General features: G+C 35.6%; 1 protein-coding gene across 1 annotated transcript; it reads left to right on the forward strand.

Annotated features, from left to right (window-relative positions):
* On the forward strand, window positions 1-26,240 carry LOC131793325 (C2 domain-containing protein 3). Its single transcript, XM_066161831.1, is given in 39 exon segments — window positions 1-207; window positions 1,815-2,016; window positions 2,443-2,549; window positions 2,889-2,997; window positions 3,437-3,519; window positions 3,760-3,956; window positions 4,360-4,453; window positions 4,761-4,965; window positions 5,747-6,014; window positions 6,581-6,703; window positions 7,316-7,496; window positions 7,875-8,061; window positions 8,414-8,529; window positions 9,156-9,274; window positions 10,532-10,702; window positions 12,005-12,463; window positions 12,929-13,033; window positions 13,172-13,258; window positions 13,971-14,075; window positions 14,723-14,808; window positions 15,209-15,264; window positions 15,552-15,692; window positions 15,995-16,236; window positions 16,778-17,006; window positions 17,009-17,043; window positions 17,489-17,751; window positions 18,141-18,274; window positions 18,742-19,026; window positions 19,029-19,106; window positions 19,380-19,650; window positions 19,810-19,835; window positions 19,838-19,908; window positions 20,539-20,644; window positions 21,216-21,337; window positions 22,310-22,443; window positions 22,918-22,947; window positions 22,949-23,022; window positions 23,711-23,744; window positions 24,034-26,240. Coding segments are annotated over 39 exon segments (6,825 nt in total). The 5' UTR covers window positions 1-131; the 3' UTR covers window positions 25,448-26,240.

The raw sequence follows: 26,240 nt of genomic DNA on the forward strand, positions 1-26,240 counted from the left end.
TAATAAACATGGCGGGAAAATCGAACTTCAACTTGCTTTAGTACTAAGTTCCTTTGTTCCACCCCTTGTTTACTTCACAGCATGATTACCTTCACAAACAGATAGATTAAAAGCTATTTTAAGAACTTGAGATGATAAACTCCAAGAGAAAGGCTGGAAAGAAGACGAAGACGAGCTCCAACTCAACCAAGAAAGAGCAAGGCTCTGGTAGGTTTCTAACTGAAATTGGCGTTGTTACTTGACTTCAATAGTTGAGGGGAGGGGTACTGGCAACCGAGGTTGTATGGAAAGGTATCGAAGTTTTGGTTTTATGTTATTTCTTTGCGAGCCATACATCTCAGTTAACCTCCTCTAATTCTGAGTAAAACGTGAGTTTAATGTAATAAAATATGTGGTTATTAGTTCATCGTGGTGTATTGATATGGGTTGAACTTTATTTGTTTGTCTCACAATGGAGTCACTTTGAATGTTTTTTCAGGTTCCAGAGGGTCCTTAGGTTGCACTAAGTGCGACCTAAAGACACTCTGGAACCAAAAAAACGAAATGGTGTTGTTTACAAGATCCGTGAATGCGGCAAAGTTTATATCGGTAAAATGGGGAGATCAATGCCAGAAAGGATAAAAGAACATGACAGAGCGACACTTAAACAATCGACCTCATCACCTGATGAAGATTAGCAGTATTGCAGTCTAAATGGTGCAATCAACGTCCAAAGTGACTCCAACGTGAGACAAACGAATAAAGTTCATATCCTAATGTGAGTTTAATTTGGTGATTTGCCAAACAATGATGTAATTAATGACAGATCTGTAGCCAGAGTGATAACATTATTTACTGATGGAAAATGACACCGAAGCAATTTTGTCATTGCTGTACTATCTATCAACTGTCTTTTAAACTAGTCAATAATGCTCATGTATTGTTTTGTATTATTGGTGCAGAGGAACATCCACCAATGCAGAGCTTTTGTGTAATTCCTTACCATGGCCACCTCATGGTTATTGTCTTGATCTAATACCAAATTCTCATAACAAATTAAAAAGAGTGGGAGTTAAAGAGTGAAAAGGTCATACCAACTTTTGTCGCAGATGTTTTGGTTAAAAAAAAAAAAAACAAACAAGATTCAAATATCATTCCTCCAAAAGGTTTTAGCATGCAGTTCAAATTGTAATTACATGCCTGACATTCAAGAATGGCAAAGAACTTGGGTCAGTTTTATTTTCCCAGAAAATATGATATTTTATCTAGAAAGATATTTCATCTAGAAATATGATACATATACCTTTTACTGCAACAAAAATGTCATGTCATGCATTCTTATTAGTCATTGATTAGTTATATTGATTATACCTCATATACAGTACAGGTACAGTGCATACTAATACTTCAAAATGGATGTGCACTTTACAGCTTAATAGTGGAAGTCTTCTTTCACATAAATACAGATTTTTTTTACTTCGTAAATTACAGATTTCTGTTTTGCAAATTACAGAGTTTTTTTTATAGTAAATTACAGAATTTCATTTGATTTGTTTTGTTTAGTTTCATTTAGTAAATTACAGTAATACAGAGGAATACATGGCAATCATTTATTTGTACTTTTGTCTATTATTGACCTTTCTCCCTATATTACCTGTCAAATGGTCCATCACTTTGACCTATCTGGCATGATTGGTTCTACCTTGGAAAATGTGCTAAAGGTGTAAACACCAAGAAGATGTTATCAACAAGTACTACTAGCTACTGTGACCTCTTTTCAATATTATTTTCTAGCAGAACTCTAAACAATCATTTTACTCTATGTTCATTGTTAGTTTCCAGTACCCCAACAAGCACAGTGTCTGATCATGACAGAATACCAGTGGTGACCAGTCTCCCCCCTGCTGTAGATGGTCACCTTAGGTGTTTTTTAAGAGTGTCTGTGCCAAGAATTCACTGGATTGTTCAAAAGTATCCAACAGATGTCCAAGTACGACTCAGATGGTGGGGAGAAGATGGTGATGGTGTACTGTTAAGGTAGGCTGTTAATTTTGTTTTTTTTTAATTTAGTTAACCCTTAACTCCCAAAAGTGATGGAAATGTAACTTCTCCCAACAATATACATGCATCATCCAGCAAACAGGTAATAAGAATACTGAAACTTATCAGGTAGAAGTTGTTGCCTTGATCTAACACCAAATTCTTGTGTGTAATTTACCAGGAAACGTGTAGCAGATAGGGAGAATTAACAATCATATTTTGATAGGGAGTATAAAAGGGTTAAAATATGGAAAAAAATGGTGAACATCCACTCACATGAAACCTCTTAGTTCTGTAGGTATACTTTCATTAGTAGAGTCCCTCTCTTACCAAGTTTGTGGACCTGTTACCCTACCAATGTTCATTGGAATTCTAATCCACAAATTTATTACATTTTTATATATTATAATCAAAACAATACAGACCTTTAGATGACAAGGCAGATGAACAGACAAAAGATTACACAAGGCTGACATGTGTAAGATATGCAGTATGCAGTGGTCCAAGACAATTTAGTGCATATTTAAATGGTGAGTGATTCATAAGGAAAAAATTATAACTCAATTATTGTTTTCTTCTGTTACATTGTTAAATGGGTGGGCTCCTGGTGTGATGACCATTTCTTGTATACCAAATATGATTCATTTCAAAGCAATGATGCAGGGATAAATTACATTTCATTGTCCTTGTAGGTTTGTTTATTATTTCAGTACAGGAGTTGGTGTAGGAAAGAGAAGTGCTGGAACTCATCATTAACTTGAAAAAAAAATCGTGGGAGTAACTACTGTGCCAAGCAAATTACAAATTAATCTATATATTTCCAGTTCTCTGACATGTTTGGAATGAACTTTGTAGATATGTTTATTTAGATATGGGAGCCCTGATATTTGAGGTAGTTCATGGTCCATCACTTATAGTACTTGGCCGAGTGAGACTGGTTGATGTCTCAACACTGTCAGCAAGCACTCCCATCCAGGGGTATGTATCAAAACATGACAAAATTTACAAGTGCTTCAGCCAAGATATTAGCCGCTGGTTTAAAAACGATCACTGGCCTTAACATTCATTGTCATGAAATAGTAATGTAAAAGACAAATTACTCACCCTAAGTGTTTTGTTAGTCCAGGTTATTTATCAGTAGCTATTTGTTTTACTGGACAGCAAAATGCATCATGTAAAGAATACATAATGTTCTGGTACTGGAAATGATATTTGCTAGAGGCAGTTCTTCAACCAAGATGTCTCAAACTAGGAAAAGATATGATAACCGAGTGGTACACATCACACACACTTCAAGCATGGCATTGTTTATTGTCAGTAGTTGTCATATTCTTACTGCTGATCAACTTTCCCATTTCAACTGTTCTGTTGTTCACCTTTGCCACAAAAATTGATACAAGCTATCTTCTTTTTCTAGCTTTTTTAATGTTATGTCTACAACATTACCTAGTGAAAAGCTGGCTATTTTGTACATTACTCTGAGATTTGAGTCAACATCAGGTAGGAGACAGTTCAAATGTCGTATAAATTTAGAATGCATGTTTGTTTTACAACTGTTATAGCTTTATCATTTGCCAAATGAATATATTTTTTACAACAACACTAAGTACCACTGATAGTTAAACCAAAGGAGGTTTGTTCTAGCCAGAGTAGGAGAGTTATAATTTTTTGCTTGCTGCTGGGTAAGATTCAATGCATTTAATATTAACATGGAAATATTTCACACATGGAACTTTTCAGCAGCTTACAGCCAGCTGTCATCTTCTCTGGTACCTACTGTAGACATGGAAATAGATGCACAAAGACAGGCTATTGATGAGAGTGATGCCAAGCCAACTCCTCCCCCATCCCTGTTAAATCCAGTTGAACCAATCCCTCATCCAAGACAGTGGACAGAGGACATGGATCTCTTCATGCCACCTGCAGTGCCTGCCAAGGTCATTAGTGATAGTGTTAATAAGGAGAAGAAAAATGTTCATACATAAACTGGTTTGGAAAAAATTGAGAGAAAAGAGACCTGAAAAAATAAGGCTTTTCCAAGATTTGGGCCCAATTACCAACTTTGCTCAGGACCATTTGGTATTGACAATGGGAATTTAGTGGCTTCTGTGTTTAAGGAACCTGTTCACAATAACATGAAGTGAAGTATAGTTTGACTTGAGGATAATAGCAACCAACAAACTATACACATATAGGTGAATTGTAAGGAAGCTTTGGTAGAAAAAATTATTTGTGGGGTCACAGTTGTTTCAGTGTGTTTGATCATAATGAGTATCAATTGAAAAATCATAGTTAAATTGAAGATTAATTTTTTGTTAACACCTAGTATGTTTTTTTTAGGGTGTGAAATTTGCTCTCACTTCACCAGAGAGACTTGAATACACTGCAGAACAATCACTAATTTCAACATCAAGAACAGGCAAGAAACAATCAGGTTACTGACAAGGTTCATGTATTGGTCAGTGTCCTTCCTTATGCTTCGGAAAAGACATGTTTACAAACTAGCATGATATAATTTAGGTGTAAACTGTTTTCCTTTGGTTGCTCTAAATGACTCTCTTTCCATGTTTTTTTGTTTAAATGGATACAAAATGGCAATTTGTTTGTTTGTGAACTCAATTTTTGCTCCACATAATCTCTGGATGAATAAGAGTCAGAAGTAAAAAATTTCATCCAAACTCAATTTTGAGCCTCAGTGAATTTTGTGTCAGAAATTGATTTTACTTAAAATGTGTCTTCAGATGATCTCAGAACTAAAGTGAGATCTAAAGAGCTGACCAAATCAAGCGAACCACTTCACATTGCCCACAGAGGTCAAAATGAATCTTCTGATCTGATTGGTGTATTACTTCATCGAGGGGAGAAGCTAAGGGAGGCAATGGTAATGTCGGCAGATGAGGCCAACAATGAAGACGAAGCTGGAGGAGCAAGTGTTGTTTTTGACAGGTTTGTCCATAACACTGTTTTTAAATCTCAGTCTACATTTTGGTTATTGTCTGTAATGTCAGTTATGTTAAAAAACTTCCCGTTTCTTAGTCAGAGACAGTGCCATCAATAAGTTTTTGTATATGCTGTCATTCAGATATTCCCATATTTTAACACATTGTGTTGAATTATAACATCAATTGATATTTAACACTACACTAGTTTTTTTCTTATCTATATTCAACCTTTAGGTGAAAATGTATACATCTACTGTGGTAAAATCAAGAATATAACTATCTAGCAATCAAGAACTTGTGTACGGTCAAATATTTAAAGCAATCTAAGAGTGTTTAAAATTCAGTTAGTACTGTCCCCAATTAGCTCATATAGCTTAAGTGTATTGACACTTAAATAAAATTTATTATTATTAATAATAAATTTAATGCTAAAGGAATCATAGATCAAACAAGTTTAATCTTAGCTTTTCATTTAGGAATCATCCATTTATTCTATACAACAATTAAAAGAAGGTAGGTTCAGGGTAACTGCATGAACACTTTAGAAGGGAACTTAACTCACTGTCAGTGATAATACTAAGCTTAAAATTGTATCAACAAAGTTTAAAGTTCAGTTGCCCTTGTGCTGTCAGTAATAAGAGGATATGTGTTCCACTCTATGTTCAGTAAACAAAGAAAAATGTGTATATATATATATATAATTGTACAACACTCCAAGTTCTGGCAAACTTTGACAATTCTGTTCTAGTAGGCAGTGAGCTTATATTTGAACTTGGCATATTCAGGAATGCACCATCTGGCAAACTCCTTAAGGAAATTCTTACTTCTACTGAAATCAAGCATGGACTTGTCAAGTCTGGAGGAAAAGAGGATTCTGTAATTGAGACAGTATTTTTACATAATAACAAAGCTGTGGACTTGCTTCTTGGTGAAGATGAAAAGCTTTATCTGGACGAACCACTCAACTCCTCCCCTGACAGTAGCATAGTTAGTGAGCCAGGGGATCCCCTACATGATGACACACTGTTGAAAGATCTTTTTTACACCACCCCAGTAAGTTACAAGGCTTTACATTACAAATGTTTCACCCTGCTAGATACATTATCTGTGATTATCTCATTCAGTGGCCTTTGGGACTCAGTAAGTAAGCTAACAACATTGTCATTCAAAACACAGATAAAGTTGTGAAGTTAAGAATTAAGAGAAGGGTTCACATGGCTATTTTTGGAATGTTGGCCCCCCAAAAAATTTTCTTTGACTTCTCATGCATTGCCTTACAATATCACTGTACCTTGCTCCAAGAATCTTAATTCTTGCTTTAGGCTGTAAAGTTATCTTTCTGAGAAGTACTTTTAGATACATGTAATTTACAAAGCTTGTAAGGGGTTGAGGCACCAATATCACTTCTATCAGGGTTACACTTGCTATGTTAAGGGCGGCAGATTCAGACAGCTATTGTACTACTAAGTAGGTAGATACCTGTGAATGTCATAGAGAGTGTAAGGATGTGAGTTAGTCACAGAAAAATAATCATTCACAGACTATCTTTAACTAAATGGTGAGGTCAAATAAATACTAGGTTTGAATAATTGATCAATAGAGTTTTTAACATTTTTCAGATAGTACAGTCAGATACAGATTCAGATAATACAGTTGTCACTGATGAAGACAACTATGATGATGGTAGTGTTGATGATGACAAAAGTGTACAAAATCCCTTGCAAGAAGATCAATTTGAAAAGGTACAAGTTACAAGTTTGAGTTCTAAAGTAAAATTAATCTTTGATAAAATGGAGGTATGGTTTTATATGTGATACCATGACTAATGTTGGTGTAATTTGTCAAGACCATTGAACACTCGGGCTCATGGGACTGGTAAATTATATTTAAAGATTTATTGTGGCAATGAAAATTAATATTTTGATGTCAAGATAAAAGTGTTAAGTGTTAATGTGATACCCTTGTTTTTTCCTTTTAATGTTTTACATTTTTATTGTAATAAAAATATCATACTAGCACAATTCAGAGCATAATAACCATTACAGCATACTTCCCACTGATGTCCATGGAAATCTTAATTGTAAGAAAATGATCAGATTTTTTATGTGATTATGATCGATGCAGCTTTATGTTTCTATTAACCTTCAGTCATAGTGGTTATGTTTATAATTATGATTGTAATTTCACAAGTGAGAACCATGCTTGTTGATGGATGTTGAAAACTAGAGTTTTCTACTTAATGTTAGTAAAATTTACATTATTCATTGAATTCATTCTAAGCTACTTGCATAACCATAATAAGTATGTTTATCATATTTGTAGTACCTAATAAACATTTATGTCATTCTAAAAAGGTATTAAGTGAAGCAATAAGCAAGAAGAGATCTCCAAAGACAGCATCTAGAGACATCAGTACAAGGATTGGGAAGGAAGTGAATCATGTACAAAACCCTGGAGGAAATGATGAGCTTCCTAGTTTAGGTTACCTTGATAAAAAACAGAGCAGTGCTGATGACGCAAGTGAAGATTCTAGAGGTAGGTCTCTGGGTTCAGTATGATGTAGATATTCATAGGGATTAGGGATACAGGAAGCAAAATAAGGTTATGCAAACAGAAGTCTAATGCTGCCTAAACTTAATTACCTGACCACTGTAGTTTTACTCTGCTACATTACAACAGATTATCTGCTGAGACTTTAATAAAATTGCGAATCAAATGAAATGATGATAATACTGTTGAAGCTGAGGTAGAAGAGTTTGTTTAGCACTTTGTCAATGTAACTCAGCAGAAGCATTGCATTATCAGCAAATTAAACTGTGGTTTTTTCCATATTAAGTGTAAATATTGTTACTTCTCTTTACGAACTGACTTGAGATAAATCAAAGTGTGCAATTTTTTCCTATGATGGTCAAGACAGTGTACTTTGTATGTCAAGTGATTCATTTACATCAGCACCATTGCATGGGAAGCCACCAAGGATAGATCCTGATGCCTTCATTGAAAACCTTGGTCCTGAGAAATTTACTGCTCTGGGCAGAGTTGATGCAGCACGTGTCATGGTGGATAGTCTTCAGATTGCAAATGAAACCATTAAACCTGGGTAAGTGCAAGTGAGCTGGTTAGGGAAAAGTCAAGTAATAGGTTGGTCAGGTAAGTTGTAAATTGCATTTTAGCATGGGTGTGGGTTGAACTATGAATACTATCAACCATAACTAACACCTTTTATACAATTACCTAACATTTTTTCTCTAGTGAGTAGTTCTCTTCAACATAACTCCTGATTGAGTCTCACTGAGTCAAGGTGCCTCACATGTCTACTTATTAGAATGTTATCCAGCAACCATCAGTATGGCTATTTCCAGATGAAGAAACTTGTAGTGATCTTGACATCAATATGTGGGGTTTTCTGGGGAATGCCTCATTTCACCATATTATTATTATTATTAATTCAGAACATTCTTTGTTGAGTATAATTTCCCAACCTCAACCCCAACACGTGGTCAAGACCAAGATATCACCATGGCAACAGAATTAACCAGAATTGCTTCCAAGAGAATTCAAGACAGAGGTGAGTGAAAGACTCATAAGCAGTATTACATATGTATCTTTTACAAGTCTTTTCCTTTCAATTTTCTTGTCATTTAGATATCAGTGTAATTGAGGTATGACCAAGAAAGATAGCAGGGGCTTAAGCTTGAAAAAATTTCTGAGATGAGAGCTATTGCTTTTGTGTATCAGATTACCTAGCTTTCTTGAGTTTGATATTGAAAAAGCATTTCATATTAGAGCCTATAAGAGTCTAATGACATGTTTAACACTTGTTTTCAATACCATATTGCTCACTGATGTCAAGACTCTTGTTTGTGCATATGGTATTAATAACTCATGAATTTAAATGATATCAGGGTCTTACCAGGTAAGAGTACTTCTTGTTGTCATATGATATTTACAAGAATGATAAACAACAGGTCAACTGACAAAAAAAGGAAAGAAAAACAGTAGCATATTTTTTTCACACATGCTGGGTATTGTTGACCTTCCAAGAAACAAAATTAACTCATTCATCATTCTGTGTGTCAGTGGTGTCACTCAAGAGTAATCTATGCATTCACATTATGAATGTTAGTTTTAAAAGTTAGAGAACATGTCTTACAGTATTGCAACAATTTGTTGAATGTAATTTTTTTCCTACAGTGGTGCTATTTGGCCATCGTTCTGTATTCCCCTTGCTGTTTAATTCTGTTGTTATAGATTACTGGTGGAGACTTCCTCTGACATTCCGACTTTACTTCAGAGAGTCTAGACAAAGAAAAGTAAGTTTTCCTTTTGCGAAGTATGTGCCCTTCGTCCACTGACACTTTTAACATTTGATCAGAAAAGGGCACATTCAGTAGTGGACAGCTAAGATTAAAAGCATGTGGTCAGAATGCTTGGCCACATTCTTGATGTAGTTTATGAAGCAAGTATTGTGAAACAAAACAATGCTGTATAAATGATTTACTGAGGGTAGAATTTAAGTGATAACATAGTTGTAGTACATAGACAGTAAAATTTTGAGCTGTTGCAAGTAACGAAATGTTTTTCCCTAAAGGCTAGGAATGTCTGTACCATTGGATATAATATTGTTGAATTTTTGAAAAAGTGAAATAACAAGTTTTATACCATAGGGATAAAGAGTGCTTTTTTTCTTGTACTGATTGGCCAGTTCAGAAGTGATTAGCAAGTTCTATTCACCTCAGATTCTCAGAGGGGACAAAATCATGTGTCAGAGTTTAATTTCTGATCATTTTTTGGTATATTGAGAGAAATAAACTAAAATATATATATATATATATATATTTTTTTTTGTAGTATGAACTAAAAACAATTGTTTATCTCAGTGTTAGTGAAAGTGTTAGATGTATAATAGTGAGATAAATTTTTTCCTTCCTTTTTTTCCTTTTCTTTCTTTTCTCCATCCTTGTACATATGGACTGCCCCTTTCTTCCCAGCCTTTCTCACAGTAATGTTGAGTTCACTCATCAAAAATGCATCTGTAATATAGGATAGTGTAATGAAAAGACAGTAAGGGTTGAGAGTACTTCATTATTACTCAGTGACTGTAATTTATAATGGTAATAGGACTGAGTCGAGTCCAATTTGGTCTGAAATCATATGAGAGATTAACAAAATCCAACCTGTTAATGAGCATGATTACAAGCAGAATTGGATGACATGAAGTCCAGTTACCACCTAATCAAAACCATGACAAAATTTGAGAAAGAAACTAGACATCTGTTGTACTATTTCATGAAAAATAAAAAAACAACAGTTTGTTCAGCAGAATATGCAACAACAGCACATGTACATGATGTGTACTGTCCTCTTACACAGGCATGACATTTCAACTATCCAATTACAAGCATGATGCTCATACTGTCCTATTAGTGCTCAAATCAGGCTAGTGATAACCAATCATGTTTGAGAATTTTGTCATAGTTTTGATTAATACAGTAATTGTTATGGTGTTATAAATAGACCCTTTTTTTAATTATTTGTCTGTTTTGGGTGTTGATTAATTGTGATTGTAGCCAGTTGTTATTGGAGTGGCAACATTCCCTTTGAAGACAGTTCTTCAGTCTAACACTCTCAGCTCCTCTGCTTTGCTGCAAATCAAATGTGGTCTTCACTCTAAAGAAAAAGAATCCTCTTACTCATGGTCCTCTTTACATGACTTCAGTGAATCATGTGGTCCTTTGTTGGTAAGATAGCTAAGCTTCAGCTTTATAATTGCCATTTTGTATGTCAATAATTTTAAGAAAGTCACTGTCCACCAAGTTCTCTACATAGATATGAACAGCAAATTTACTGCAGTGGTTGTTTTGTTAAAGGAAGCATTCATCAGCAGGGTATCCAGTCATTTCATACCCAAATTAATGCAGTTGATGTGTACTAAGTTTGAGTTGGTTTGTACCCAAACCACTGATAAATTCTTACCTGATTCTTACCCCTTTTAAATTACATTGATTCAGAATACCTCACACAAATGAACAGATGTCAATTGTTGTGTACAACAAGTTAGTAAAGGGAGTATTAAAGATACAAACAAAATTTTTTTGTATACTTGAAACCTTATTGCCTGGCGCAAGGTAATTGAGATATTTTAAATAGAAAAGGGTATTGTTTATACTAGAGACTTTTCCTAATAATACCAGCTCGAATGAGCGAGATAGTTTCTTGCAAAATAATTAAAATAAATAAATATAAAAACAATATGTTTCTGATAGAAACAGTCTTAGTCTTATCATGCCTCTGTCTTACGACTCCCAGATCCCCATTATCAGTTTCAGGCCTTACATTAGGTGATTTGGTTTTGTTGAATAAGTTGATGATGTAAATTGAATGCACTCAGTGGTCATGCTTTAACAATGGACACCACATTAGCAAAACTTATTTAATGCAGGTAATGTTGCTATTCACAAGAAGAAACCAACCTTACTTTAACATACTTAACATGGAAACATACTTTATTAGTTTGGGTATGAAACAACCTTGCTAGGTACAAAAAGACTGGTTACAAAATGATTGTGGGTATGAAACAACCAGTAACTATCAGCAGAGCTTTACCAAGAATTAATGTACAAGGAAATACCTAACCATACAGTATAAGCATGGTTTTGAAGATTATTCCAACTAATAGGAGAATAATAAACAGTAGCCAAATCCAAGATAAGTTTTGCTTGCCTTTCTTTTCTAGTTTTATAAGGGGGCCATTTTTCACCAGTGACATCCCTGGTCACTAGCATAAATAAGATAACTTTTCTCTCTGATTTGACTTTCTCTGTGAGTTTGGTCACATTAAAGCTATAACTTTGCCAAGTGTGATTGCTTTTATAGGCTCACTGTCTGGTTAACAACTTGCATTTCTTTCAATTCTTACATTCATTTTCTTTCTTTTTATTCTTATTTTCACAGTAAGTGTACATTTTAGTACTTCCTTTAGATTTGTATCTTTGGTTAGATACTTACATATCTTCATCAAATTTTGTTTGACTGTCCTGCAGGTGAAAGTAGAGTTAATGGCTGATGGAAAGAAAGTTCATCTGAAGACCAACATGAACAGAAAGCCTCCACTTCCAACTACAACAACACTCACTACCACTGAGCATATGCATACTGCAAGACCTGCTTATACTGTTGTAAAGAATGTTGGGAAGGTCTCGGATGTGGAACCTCTTGAGATGAAAGAAATTCTGAAGACATCAAGTAAGCATTCTCTCAAAGATGGTAATCTTGAAGATGGTATTCAGTACGACAGAGATCCTTTAACTTTATACAGCCTGCTATGGATACCTGAAGGAAAACAACTCACCCAACAAGGTTACCGTGTAAACCAAGATACTCTGACTGGTCTTGTTGTTAAGAACAACCTTTACCTTATATGTCGAACTTTCTGGTGTGAAGAGGTGTCGAAATCAAGGGTATGTTGGGGTGAATCAAATCCATCATTTGGCTTCAAACAGGTTAGTTGGCAGTGCCGCAGGACATTGATTGATTATTTTAACTGTTTGGATGTTATGAAAGTGTTTTAGTTATTAAGAAATCAGTTGAACAATGATAATGAAGTATTAGAACTCCAAATATCCTTTGCTATTCACTTCCGAACTTGCACATGATTCACACCGGAAAATATTGCAATTGTTAAATCATCTTTTTGCGCTACATTGTCCCACTGTTTTGGAATAAAATCAACCATTCACCCTAGGTATTAGGTAATCTTCCCCGCCCCCCTTCCCCTAGCAACTCATAAAGTCTCCCTGACATTTACTAGCATGTATTTATACTTGTGGGTGTAGAAATCAGGTAGAGTGGAATTTAAATATCTCATTTAGGGGGACAATGCATGATTTGACCAGAATGCAGTAACTACTGGGCCATTATGACTTTCACTCAAATATTGCTGTGATGTATTTTTGTTTGTGGCCTAGGTTGCACCAGTGCTGTTAACATCAAGTCTATTGCAGCGAGTGTGTAATAACTTTATGGTTATTGAAGTTTGGAACAGAATTGGGCCACAAGACCAAGGAGACAAGGTGAATAAGTTATTGCAAATTATGATTGAAATTACCATTGGTAACAATAATTTTCTGTCGTCACTTTTCTAAAACTTTTTACAAAACTAAACTTTTGGAAGATAGGTTTACCTCTAGTCAATTGTGTTGTTTTCTTAGTTATTAGGGCTTGTGAAGTTACCTATACACCAACTGTACCTGTCATACAGGGACCACAAGATCACAAAAACACTTCTCAAGTCCAAGGTGAGTGAAATGAGTAATCATACAGGTTATACAATGGTCACCACCCAAATGCTGTAGAAAAGGCCTCTACACTTTGCTCTACAATTTTAAGTTGGATAGGAAATGAACAGGAACAGTTACCTGTAAGTGATATTTATTACTAGAGGTATGAAAGATTCATGAAGGGTAAACTGTGTGCAGTTGTTTTTTCTTTTTTACTGATGTTGTAGCAACTGAATTAGGTGGTCACTACTGTTGAACAGATGTTATAATTTAGTTTGTTTGATAAATGTATTAGTTACTGTTATACAAAATTACTCAGCCATGTTAAGTCCAATATTTAGATTATGTCACCAGTGATAGGCTCCAAATTAACATTACCTTGCTGTGACCTGTCAAATTCCCCAGTGGTGCATGCATTTTTCTTTTCTATAGAAACTGATAGAAAAAGACTTCCTCCTTAAAGTCACACATGAAATTGAGAAAAAGGGCAAAGGCAGTTTAAAAAAAACCATGAGAATAACCTTTTTTCTTATCCTTCCTGTCTGATGCTTGCTTATGGATGAATATTTTGATGGAACATCAGTTTGGGTGTTGTCTACCAGTAGAAACTTTCTTAAGGATTTGACTTACCATGTAATGAAATATTACATGAATGATTAGATATCATACATTTAGATATTTAATTATTCTGTAGTTAGGATGGAATGCTGAGGTGCCATATATTTTTCAGTATCCTGTGATAGCAGTGGATGAGTGGTGTCCCGTAACAAACCCATTTTCTCATACACACCATGGCCAGCTAAGGGTTGTCCTTGCAATGGGCTCAGAGAATCAGGTGATGACATTTTTTTCTTAAGATGTGGTTTGATCATATTTACATTGCATGAAGGAAAAATTTGCAAAGAATGCCATGGATGTTCAGGAGAATGTATAAATTTTTTTCAAGAAAGGTGTTCCTCTTCAATAAATCTTAAACTAGGTGTCTATGTGTTGCGAGTGACCAATATCGATTAGTTAGGCTGGTGTATTTACCGTAGTGACAGAATCTGGAATATTCAGCAAAAGCAAGTAATGTTTAAAGAAAGGACTGGAAAAGCTTGCCATGTTACTGGTATACATTATGGATAAATATCTTTGGAAGAGATGATTTTAAAATTGAAAGAGAAAGAAAAAAACTTTTTAAAGACTGAGGCTTCAGCAAGATTTGAAATCATAACCAGCTTTGTATACTGTCCATGCATTTCTCAACCAATCAAGCCACGAAGCTAACCTATAAGTTGTACGTCATTTGTGAGCCAATAATTATCTTGATTTACAGCTTCATAGCTTAGGATTAAATCACTGCATTCATCCTGTTGAGGATAATTATGCTAGATCCATCAACAAATGATTTTGGTTTTTAGGTAATTAAGATTTAGAAATTGCAAGATCATGAAGGTCTTTTATTTTCTTGAGTCCTGCTGTTTGTTATTACAACATTAGATTGGAGCCATTTTGTCAATGAAGTGTGGTGGGGAAGTTCCATTTGGGATGGAGCCACGCCCAGATCATCATTTAGATCTTCAAAGGTTGGTGTTAGGCTGTGCATGAAGCGTCTCTCCTGTCTGACTTTACTCTTCTAATAATGATGATTGCTGCTCATGCAGCCACTAGCCTATTCTCCATGCAGTCACCAGTTTGAAAGTGGCTCTCTCAACAAATACTAGTGAAATGAGATAATTTTCATATTATAGCTCAATTTTGATGTAGTACAAGCAAGGAAAATTAAACATTAATTTCCCAAATTGAATACTCATTTATTTGTATGTTTATTTAATTGTGTGATATTCATTCATTTTAATTTCCCACAGCCCATTCTTCACCTGTTTTTTCAGAACTCTTTCAAGGAAAAGAGAACACAATATTGTACACTCTTCAACTAATTTTTGTCTTTGAGGTAACTTTTTATTTGTACTAATAATTTTGAAGGCTCAGAGATGGACAAGAAAGTCACAGTGCTCAAATGTCAAGCAATCAAGAACTCAGTAAGAAATAGTTATTTTATTTGACAGAGCACTTTATGAATTCCACTTACTTTTTCTTCTGCAACTTATGTCTCACCCAAAGGTTTGAGTTTCCCTTTTGGCAGTGATCCAAGTAAAAAGTGAATCTCGAAAGATATTCCTAATTATTTTTACTGTGTCCAAAAAGGCTGTTATGTTTACTTGCCTAATGTAATGATACAATAAGTAAACACCAGGGCAGGGAAGTGAAGTTTAAAGGTATACGTAGTCAATTGATAATTGTTTCCCTTCCATTTTTTACATGGTAGTTGAACACCAGTTTGAGATTGTGGTTGAAGATGTCAGAGGTCTGTCTGTGTTGGGAGCACTGTCTGGGTGAAACAGACTGTTTGTTCAATACCACTTTCCATTCCAGAGCCAAGTGGAACATGAATCTTCACTAAATAGTGGTAGGTGTAATTTTAGGGTTGTAAATTATTACTTACTAAAGATTGACTTCCAGTTACAGTAAATGTGTTGATAGCTACATAATTTCTTTCTATTGGTCAATTCATAGATTACTGACAGGTTGAACATATTAATGGTTCTAATCTGCTTTTGTACTTTAATAGGGTTCTATTTGTCTTTCATGCAATGCTCAACGGTATTGCAGTGACAGATTAAAACAGTATTTGCACAACTAATGTTGATAATTAGGAATTCATATTTATTTTGTCAGTGTTTCTAAAGCCATTCCTTTTTACCTGTCAAGGAATCTTTGATCTTCAGCCTCATCGTACTCCCACCACTCTGTGTTTACCTGATCCAGTATTTCATGATGCAGCAAGACATACTTTCAAGCTTCCTTGTGGTTTTCCTGTTCAGAAACACTTACTGGCAGCTTTCACTGGCTCAAAAGTTGCTGTTCCTTCTGTCTCAGGGTCTGGTGGGGTGCCTTTTGAGTTGTGGAGAAGATACTACTACCCAAACATTAGAGACCAAATGGTGGCCAAGGTTCAAATTTACAATAATATCTATCTTCTTTCAAAAGAGAATCTTGTTCGTCGCTATCTTTTTTAGAATAAATGTTTTCTATTGACATGGGCTCTGAATACAGCCAAAGAATATCTCCCATTCATCAAATCTTACACAATTTTTATTGTCCATTCTCTTATTTGTTTGAAGTAAAGCCACAAGGTGTCAGAGAGGAGTTGCACAAAAGTTTTGAATATTTTAAAGTTATTTCAGTCTATGATTAGTGATGGTAGAGACCATGGAAGATTTTGCCTAGTCTGTTTTCTACAACTTTCAATAACATATGCTGTATTTAGGCAACTGTTTCTACCAAATACAACTGTTTACATCAAAAGAGTGATCTTTTCAAAGGCATCCTGTGTTTTTGGTACTAAACTTCTGGTTTCAAAATATCTCACACACATTTTAAGCATTTGACCCTGGAAAAATTTAGATATTTACTAAAGTCTAATGTTAGAACATAAATTGAAGCAATGCATTAGTTTTTTGTTTTTAATTTTATATTAATTTGTCTTGCTAGGCAAGTCTGCCTCTTGCCAAGCTGTGTGCAATGGTAACCATGCAGAAACAAGGTGACACTAATATCCAGACATTCTCCCTGCCACTGGCAGTTCTTTCTGGAGATGAGATAGATGGTATGCGACAGACTAGAGTACAAGACACTGGTTTGCTTGATGTTACCGTCAAGTACAAACAAGTGAAAGTGGGGCTTGTAACAGAAATACAGAAAGAGGATGATAGTCATGTGTGTTATCATTAAAAGTGTTCCGTGCTTGTGGACTACAGGTAAAGAAACTTCCCTGCTTTCTCCAACGTTTCAGTAAACATGGCTTTAACTAAAGGTTTATTGGATTCATGTAATTTTGTCATGATTTTTAATGATTTGGCCTTGATAGTTAATTATTTAAGTAGGCAGTTGATGTAAAAAATAAAATAAAATGACAAAGGAATAAGGAAAACAATAAAAACAGTACTTTAATGAGGTGGTGTTCCACCATAATGTGTCCAGTATCTTCTACACTAAGAAGGAGCCACAATATGCCAGTCCATGGCAGGCTTACCATTTAATCTGTTAGGTTTGCATGACAGTTTATTGGGACCCATTTATCTTTAGTGGAGAGGGCAGTATAAGACTTTTGCCTGTCACAGTGACCTACCCAGGGCTTTTGATGTGGAGTCCAGACACTAAACACTACACCTCATATGTCCCATCAACATTTTTTGGTTGTAGGCAGCAGCAGTTCTTCATGCCAAATCCAACCCCAGCCTGTCATACCCTGCAGAGGTTGGTGTGAATGCTTACTTAGTAATCCAGTTCCCACTTGGAAAGAAGCACAAATATGTAACAAGGACTGTGGCACGGACATTCAGCCCTGAGTTTTCATATAATGCAGACATCCTGTTGCTATTATTTACACCATCTGGTGTAAATGGCAGAGGAAATTTGAGTTTAGCTGAACAACTTGAAGATTCTGAAGTGATGTTTGAAGTTTGGTAAGTTTCACAGAGGTTCCAAACTTAGCATTTGCTTTTGAAATTACACATGATAAACTATTTGGAAACCACATAGCATAGACTGGGCACTGATCTGAAGTTTTGAAATACCACCACAGACATGGAGATATGGGAAAGTTAACCATTTTCATTTGTCTAAATAGCTTTGTTAGGAATTTGATGAAATTGAAGAGCTTTAATCAGGAACTTGTTCCACATGTAATTTAAAAGCCGTCTATTTTGTACATCCTGGGAATGTCATGGTGAAATGGGGAGAGGGATGATGATAATGTTTTTGATTTACAACAGTTAGACACTAGATGTATTTTTGGCCAAGTGTACTTTGAATTCTCCATAAAATTTTTGTGCCACTTTAAATTAACAATCAGGCATCAAATGTCACGAGAGAGGAGGAGTGACCATCTGGGTGCATCAGAAACAGAGAAAAACTTTGGAAGTCAGAGGGATGTATTACTTGGAGTGGCTAGAGTACCACTTGTAAAACTTCTTGCTTACAACACAGGTTTGCAGACAATTTTATTGGGGGAAGTTGATAATTAATTTTGGTTCAGGAGTAATAAATAGACTGCTTTAGCTTGGGAATAACTTACAGTTTTGCAGATAATTTACTCTTGGTTAAACACAAGCTGTTATTAACTCTAGTAAGTACAGGTGAGTGGTCAACAATATAGTATTATATAGAGTTTTTTTCATTCCAAGTTGGTCAGACTCTTTCAATTTTTGTTCTTTAGCCTCTCAAATTATAAGAACAATTCTTAGAGTGTGCAAATGTGCTCACATTTATACAATTATTAATAAACATGAGTGATCTTGATGTTCTGCTAACACCCAGAAGAGACACATCAGCAGTTTCAAAGAAGTTCTGTTCAGCATAGCTATTACTGCCCCTTTTCTTGTTCCTTTTCTTGTTTCTTTTTTTCTTAATTAATGTGAGTGCCTCTGCTAGTTAAAGGTAATTTTTTTAATTAGGTGTGAAAGGATGGTTCCCGATACACTTGCCAGGGGAACAGGACACACATGATGCCTCACCATATAATGAGATCAACAAGGTTGTTGGAGGGTTGGAACTTGGTATTTCTTTCTCCAAAACAGAGGATAGGGACCACATCATTCATATATCGAGAGGACTTGGCTGGTCTCCTCCACCTGAGGTAGATTGTAATGAAGTCTGGTTGGACAGAGAAGAGCCTTCTGTGAATGAGCACTGGACGTTTTGTTTAAAAATCAGCTCAGCATGGATTCCTTTATCAGAAGTAAAACCTTTAGTGCTTCAGAAAAGAATACAGATAAGCCTAAGATGAAAGGTTATGCCAGATATAAACTCCACAATAAAGGTAACTGCATAATATGCACTAGGGAGGTGTTAAACACTTCACAGTTGTGTTCCATTGGGATAAACGGTTTCTACTGCAACATGTTTAGGATGTAATGGTTGGAGTCTTTCAAAGAATACTTAGCACACACTTTTTTTTAATGCAAAAACTCCTAGGAATAGCTGTCACTCCGACTTTTCTATGTTGACAAATTGAGGAAAGAAAACTAGAAGCCTTTTTCAGTTTATTGTCTCTTTAAAAGGCTAAGATTATTCTAATTTTTATTCATTACAGCTCCCATATTCTCTAGAATGTCCTCTGTGAAAGATTGTGGTGATGGTAAATTAATATGTGAGCTGAAACACTCTAAAGAAATAGTACTACCAGCATCACACTCTTTTAGTTGGCACATGAGGGAAGAGTCTTTGGAGATCCAGCTATGGCTTAGCATTGGGAGGCAAACTGCAGACACAAACTCTAAAAAGAGGGATAGATTGGTTGGATCAGCTTATGTAGACATGTCATCTTTACTTGCCATCAACCAAAGGAAACATAGGCAAATAGGGTGAGAATTTTCACTTCTACCAAGATTCTGCATTTTTCCTCATTGTCTGTGTTAAGGTTGTACATTTCCTTTTTGCTCTAACTATTCGTTTACACGAAATTTCTTTCAATAAGACAACCTCTTTTCCATGTGATTATTAATCATATAATTGTTCTCCAGTGGCTTGTACCCACTGTTCAGATCTGGGCAAGTAATCTGTTTGGTGGATGTATCCATGTTCAGTCATTTGTTAAGGTTGGAGATATCAGTGATCATGAGGTAAGTCTTCAACACTTTGACACTCAGTAAGTTTTGTTAATAAACACAAATTTTAATTTTTGTATTAATTTTTGAAAATAGCATGGCAACCTGTCAACTCTGGTCTTTATAAACAGCTATTTATGGCATCTTATTATTATCGGAGAGGCAATGCTTTCAAAGCCAAATGTAAATTATGTTTCACATGAAGCTGTGGCATGTTTTCAAAACTGTCTATGCTTAAATTTCACACTGATTTTTTATCAAAATGCAATGGGAAATGGGAATGGGAACATAGCACTAGACATTCCAGCAGGTGGCTCCTCTTATTCACTTTTTCCAGATGGAGTTGGATTTGGAATGTTGGTTTTTTGTGGAGGGAGGAAAACTTAAGGAACCTGAGACAAACCCTTAGTGCAAGGACAAGAACCAACAACAAACTTTACCCACATGTGAAACGGGTCTGGGAATTGAACTTAGGTCACAGTGGTGGGAGGCATGTATTTAAAATGCCAGTAATGCCTGCATCAGTTGATCATTAGTTTTTGGATGATTTAGGTATTATACAAAGACAGTTTTTTTAGTTTTTAGATGATGTAAGTATTATACAAAGACAGTTTTTCTCAGTTTTCTTAGTTTTTCTTTTTTCAGAAAAATGCAAACAACCTAATGGTTAAAGGAGTATGTGGTGTGTCCAATAAAATCAATGAAATGTTGGAAGAAGTATTACAGAGTGCTAGTTGGAATGTTGACTTTTGTAAACTATTTCTAATTATTATTTACTTGGTTGATCTTGTATAGCCTTTAAGCTCTGCTGAATCCATCGATGCTAGTTCTCTTCATGAGGATCAAACTACAGATAGCAGGACAAAATTCCCTATCAGGACCAGGTGTCATCAGTTGAACCAATGGTGCAGCAACAATCCAACAGACAGCTGACAGTCACTGAAGCTAGTGATGAGACATTCATGGCTCATGTCATAATTGAACAGCACTACACCTCCCTACTGTTCCGGAACCAGTGATAACAGGTATCAGTTGGTTACAATGGAAAAACAATTTTCTTGTTAACCAGTAACTCTACATCAATTATAGGTTGTTGCAATCTTGCAATATGCCCAGCATGGTCTTACACATAAGAATATTTCTGCTATGGCATAGTAATTGCGTTTACTATTCTGAAGTGTTAAAAGCAGTCACTGTTATTTTCTGATTTGTAGGAAGCCACCTTACAGAGGACTAGATGTAAAATTGCCTATAGCAGAGATGTCATTTTTGAAGTCTTACGTGTTGCTTCCTTTGTCTCCAGAGTAATGCCAATGTGTAAGGGTCTTATCAGACGCTATCATCAATATCCCCAGCTTCCACACCAGTTGTTGTGTGTTCATCCAGTCCAAGATGGGAGTATCAGTAACTGGAGAGAATCACTTACTCTTCAACTAAATTACAGGTAAAGCCCTGTTGGTATTTGTTTTTTTTTTTAATTTTTTTGCTAGTCTGTTTTTATTTACTGTTGAGAAGGGTTCACCTTTAACATTCAGAGGGGATCTTATGAAAAATGGGATTTTGTGGGGGTTATATTTCCCTGTTTAGGGTCATTGTGTTGTGGGAGACAGTGGGCTCTCAACATGCCTCTCCTCACTCAGGAGAGTAAAGAGATTTGTCAAGGCACTATACAGATGGTTAATACTGTACAAATGAGGATAGGCTTTGGTAGCTGTGTGAGTCAGTCTTGTTTACATACTTTGCTATACACATTAAGTGACATTATGGCACATTAAATTTTGTGTCTTGAAAATCTTTGTTTTGGATATGTTTAGGATTTTCAGTTCAAGGTGTGGCATACCTCAGAAGCTCAGAAAGGTAAATGAATAGTAGAATATAGAGAGATATGAGATTTAATCATTCACCTGAGGAGCCAACAGTTTGTCTGTTGTTCTCAGTCCATGGTCAAAGATTTTAAAGTCATATGTAACAGGGTCCTAGAAAAAAACAAGTCCTAGAAACCTGGAAGTCTGGGATTTTATTTTGACATTTTCCAGGACTGGAAAGTCCTGGAAATCTACTTGTGAGCAATAAATGGGTCAGATTTATGTTATAAGAAATGTATGTAGAACGTATGTAAGGAGAATTGATTTTAAAATCTTGGTGATGAAAAGGATTATGGTGAAATTTGTTGTCCTGGAAAAATCAATCTGAATTCTGGAAAAGTCCTGGAAAAGTCCTTCAGATTTTTCTGAAAAAGGGGGTGAACCCTGATGTAAGAGGCAACTTTAAGAAAACATTCATTTGCTTGGAGGGGGAGTTTCTGAATTGTGTAGTATAATGATCAAGAGAAAAAAAGAGATTTTAAACATCATTTCTAATCTATTTTCCACAGGCCTAGACAGTAAAGAATCAGAGTCTTTTGAACCTAAGGTAGACAGTTCTGGTGAGGGACCGTTTGATTGGGTCTGTGTCATGTGACTTATCACCACTGTTAGCTGGTATGCGACAGCTCATCGGCTGGTACAATGTAATGATTTCAACGGAGGACTGTCAAGGACAGATTAAGGTAAATGATTAACACCATTATAGGGAAACATATTCATGTATTTACTTTGATTGAAAACCTCTTGAAGACATGTAGCATGTTATTGAAAAGTCTCCCTTTCCGGCTATTATTGTAAACAGCCCATTTTGAGTTCAGCAATTTTGTAGTGCTTCAAATAATCACAAAAGTGAAAATACGTACTCGTCCCTATGTAAACAATAATTAACTGGCCTCCCCCTTTCAGAGAAAGAATGAATGCCTGAATCACTTAACACAACATGTGCAGTTTTGATTGTTTAAGTTTAATGGACTGAGATATAGGTATTTCCTGAGCTTTCTTAATTACTCAGTCCACAAAGTAACTTTTTTGTCACTAATTATTTAACTTATGTGACTACACTGCAAAAATATTTTAATCAGTGTCAGTGAAAGTGTTCTTATGGTTTTATTTTCACTCCAGTGACCAGAAATATTTGTGTATCTATGTGGTTTCCAGGTGGCATTTCTCCTGTGAATCCTCTCTCCCCCAAGAAGTTTCACAAGTTCAAGAATAACACACAGCCACATACCAAAGCAGGATGTAGAAGAAATTTATGATTATTGTAATAACATGTGTTGTTCAAGACTTAAGTCAGTGAAAAATTGGCCAACACACTACAATTACAATCTCCCTATTCTGAAATGGCATCGATCAATGTTATTTCTAACGCATTTTGTCTCACCTCCTCTTGATTTTCTTCTGTGAAATGTTGCACTTTGTTTTCTTTGATTGTACACCATTGAATGGGGGAAAGGAGGTACTGTCACAAACTGTAATTAATTTAAACTTGTATCTAGAACTTCCTTAAAGTGGCTATGGAGATATCATGTGTCATAATTTGTCATGTTTACATGTGGACCTTTTCATCTCAGTCAACAAGAATTAGGTTGTAGTTTTCCCGCAGTTGGAGGTTTGTTATTTTTTGTTTGGTTGTGTTGTTGTTTGTTCTGGAAATTCCTTGTATGCCAATTTTAACGTAGTTTTCAAAGAGTGCAGGTCAAGCACTACTATCTATGAATGACTACTGTTAAGTCTAAATTCATGACAACCCGAGCACCAGTTATTTATGTCGCTATGTCCCCGTAGGCAACCTTTATCTAAACCTGTGCCAAAGAATCACAGAGCAAATGATTTAATTAGCAAACTCAGGGAGGCAATCCCTCTGTAAAGTCGTTGCAAGGATGTTCTGAAGAACAATGGAAGGATTTAAGGAGGGACAAACAGATGGAGAAACGAGAGCAGAGTCTAAGGTTGTTCGTCATCTCTACTTATGTCTCAACTAAGGTTTGTAACCATTACAATGTAGATCTAGGATGATAGTTCTCTACAGTACTTTTACTTGGCGTGGCGCTTACAGAGTTTCTGTGGTAGAACTTCGTAGAGCTATGTAGTGAGCAAAACATTACCTGCCCACTAATAGATACAGAGTTATCTTCTCGCATTGATATAATTTATGTCTACATGTAATTCTCTCCATGTACCTCTGAAGACATGAATTAAGTATGAATGGTGTTTTATTGCTTTGCAATCTTGATTTTACTGCTCTGTTCATTGATCAATCTTTTGTTTTTAGGCATAATATGAAGGAACTAGACATTCTTCAGCAAAATTTAACTGTCAAATTAAGATCAAATCCTGTCAGTGATGGTGACGGCCACAATCGGGAAGATTTGTGGGCCACTCTCCACCCACAGTGCCTTTTTTCTGGTGGAGATGAAACAGTAAGTTTTCCTTTAGAATCTTCAAGAACATTGAGAACTGAAAACATGACTGGCAGTGGTAATGTCTTGGAAGGAAAGTTGGCTGAAGCTGTATTTAAAGAGAATTGTGATGAACATATGGGGTTGAATGGCAAACACATGACTCAGGTCAGAATTGATGGTTACATACTGCCCTCTCCAAAACTGACCCCAGAATTGAAACAAAGCAGTAGCTTTGTTGATAATGAAAAAACTGCTCTAAGAACTGCAGATAATGTGCTGGATAGTGGGGCAACAATACCTAACTATTGTGAACTTCAAGAACCTTCTGCAAAATGTAGAGAGGAATGTCTAGAACATACTTCAGTTTTGGACAGTTTACCTGATGAGGAGAACCAGTTATCTGTTACCATAGATTGCTGGCCACCTTTGAAAAGGGAACCTTCCCTCACTGATATTTCAGGAGACTTTTCAGTTAGCGGGTATGTTCAGGACAACACTAATGACACAAGGTTTGCTGATTTGAAAGACAGCTGGCTCAGCAGTGAAGAAGAAGAAAACTCAGGTTTGAGCCAGGCTGAAAAGCCTGGCATGTTAAATGTACCTTCTGGATTAAAAAGTAACAGACATACAGCTGGTGAACTGGAGAGAATTACTGTTACAAACTTTCAAAAGACAGAAAATAAAGTGAGTGACCGGAATGATGATCATTCCAGTATTTTTGGTGATAAGGATGAACAAAACATGGATGTTGATGTGATGTCAAGTGAAGCTGAAAGAAAACAGTCAGTTGATGACAGCATTAAGAGTAATGATAGTGGTGAAGATTTCACTAGATTGACCAGTATTGAATCAGGTGATATTTCTGCTGCAGGCAGAAAAATTACATCTAATCATGATAACATTAAGGAAACCTATTCAAATGAACATGCATCTAATAACAGTTTAACTCCAAACAAAATGGTAATACAAGACTCGTTACCTAGATACCCTCTGTCTCACCGCCAGACAAGTGCTATGTTGCCAAATTTCTTCATGCCTTCAGAACAACTAGAGGAGTCTATGAGGGCGCTTAGACTGGGAACCTCAAACACATCTTCACATTCCAAGCTGTTAGCTTATTCACAACATACAAGAAACAACCAATGCACAAAAGAAAACCTGACTGAGAAATTTGCAAAAAGGAAACAATATTATAAAGACAAAAAAGATGAAAGGCCCCCAATCTCCCATTCAGAGGTGGATAGGATAGCTAGAATTTTCAAGTTGAATTCTGGGAGTTTGTAAGACTATGTTTAAAACAATGTGATGCAACCATTTGCATTCTTATGGTCATGTATTATTTCACTCCTGTCAAATTTTAAAAAAAAAGATATATTGACAGCTATTTATTTCATCTGTGTAGCTTCCTTCTACCCACATATTTTTGGCTGTATGCTAATTACTTTTTCCAGATCATGTGAAATCCTCATGGTATTTGATGCTTTTAGTTTTTGAAAATCAGTAGTGCATTCAAACATAGATATTACTCACATCAATGGAAAATAATTCCTTTTACAAGATCAATACTTTGACAAAAAGATGTGCAGGTGAATGAGATTTTCTATAAGGAACAATAGTGGGCATATACAAGTTGAGGTAGGGGATATAAGCAAGGGAAAAATGATATTTGTGTGAGATGAGTTACAAATTGGATAATACAGGCATAAGTAGCATTGTTTCTTGTTGCTCAATGAAGTCAAATATTTGTCTCGTCATTCCACCCATCAGATTGGTGCAAGCTCTGAGTGACTGTTGCACATTGGGTTTCATAGTGTCAGGCAGTTAAATTCCTAACAGAACGATACTATTTGTCCCATTTGTTTGGAATGGCAATGTGACATTGGTGCTCTTCCTTTGTTCTTTGTTACAAAGAAGACTGGTAGATAGATTAATTTGTATGAACCAAAAGCAGAACTTTACCCCAGCAGTCCATAGTAGATTTAAGGTCTAGAGAGACAAGAACCTGGTCCAATGGAATTCATTTATTTGTAAATATTTACTAGTGATGGTTGAATAAATATACCATACAAACCTAGAA

The sequence above is a fragment of the Pocillopora verrucosa genome, chromosome 14 (genome assembly GCF_036669915.1).
Source record: "Pocillopora verrucosa isolate sample1 chromosome 14, ASM3666991v2, whole genome shotgun sequence".
Classification (NCBI taxonomy): Eukaryota; Metazoa; Cnidaria; class Anthozoa; order Scleractinia; family Pocilloporidae; genus Pocillopora; species Pocillopora verrucosa.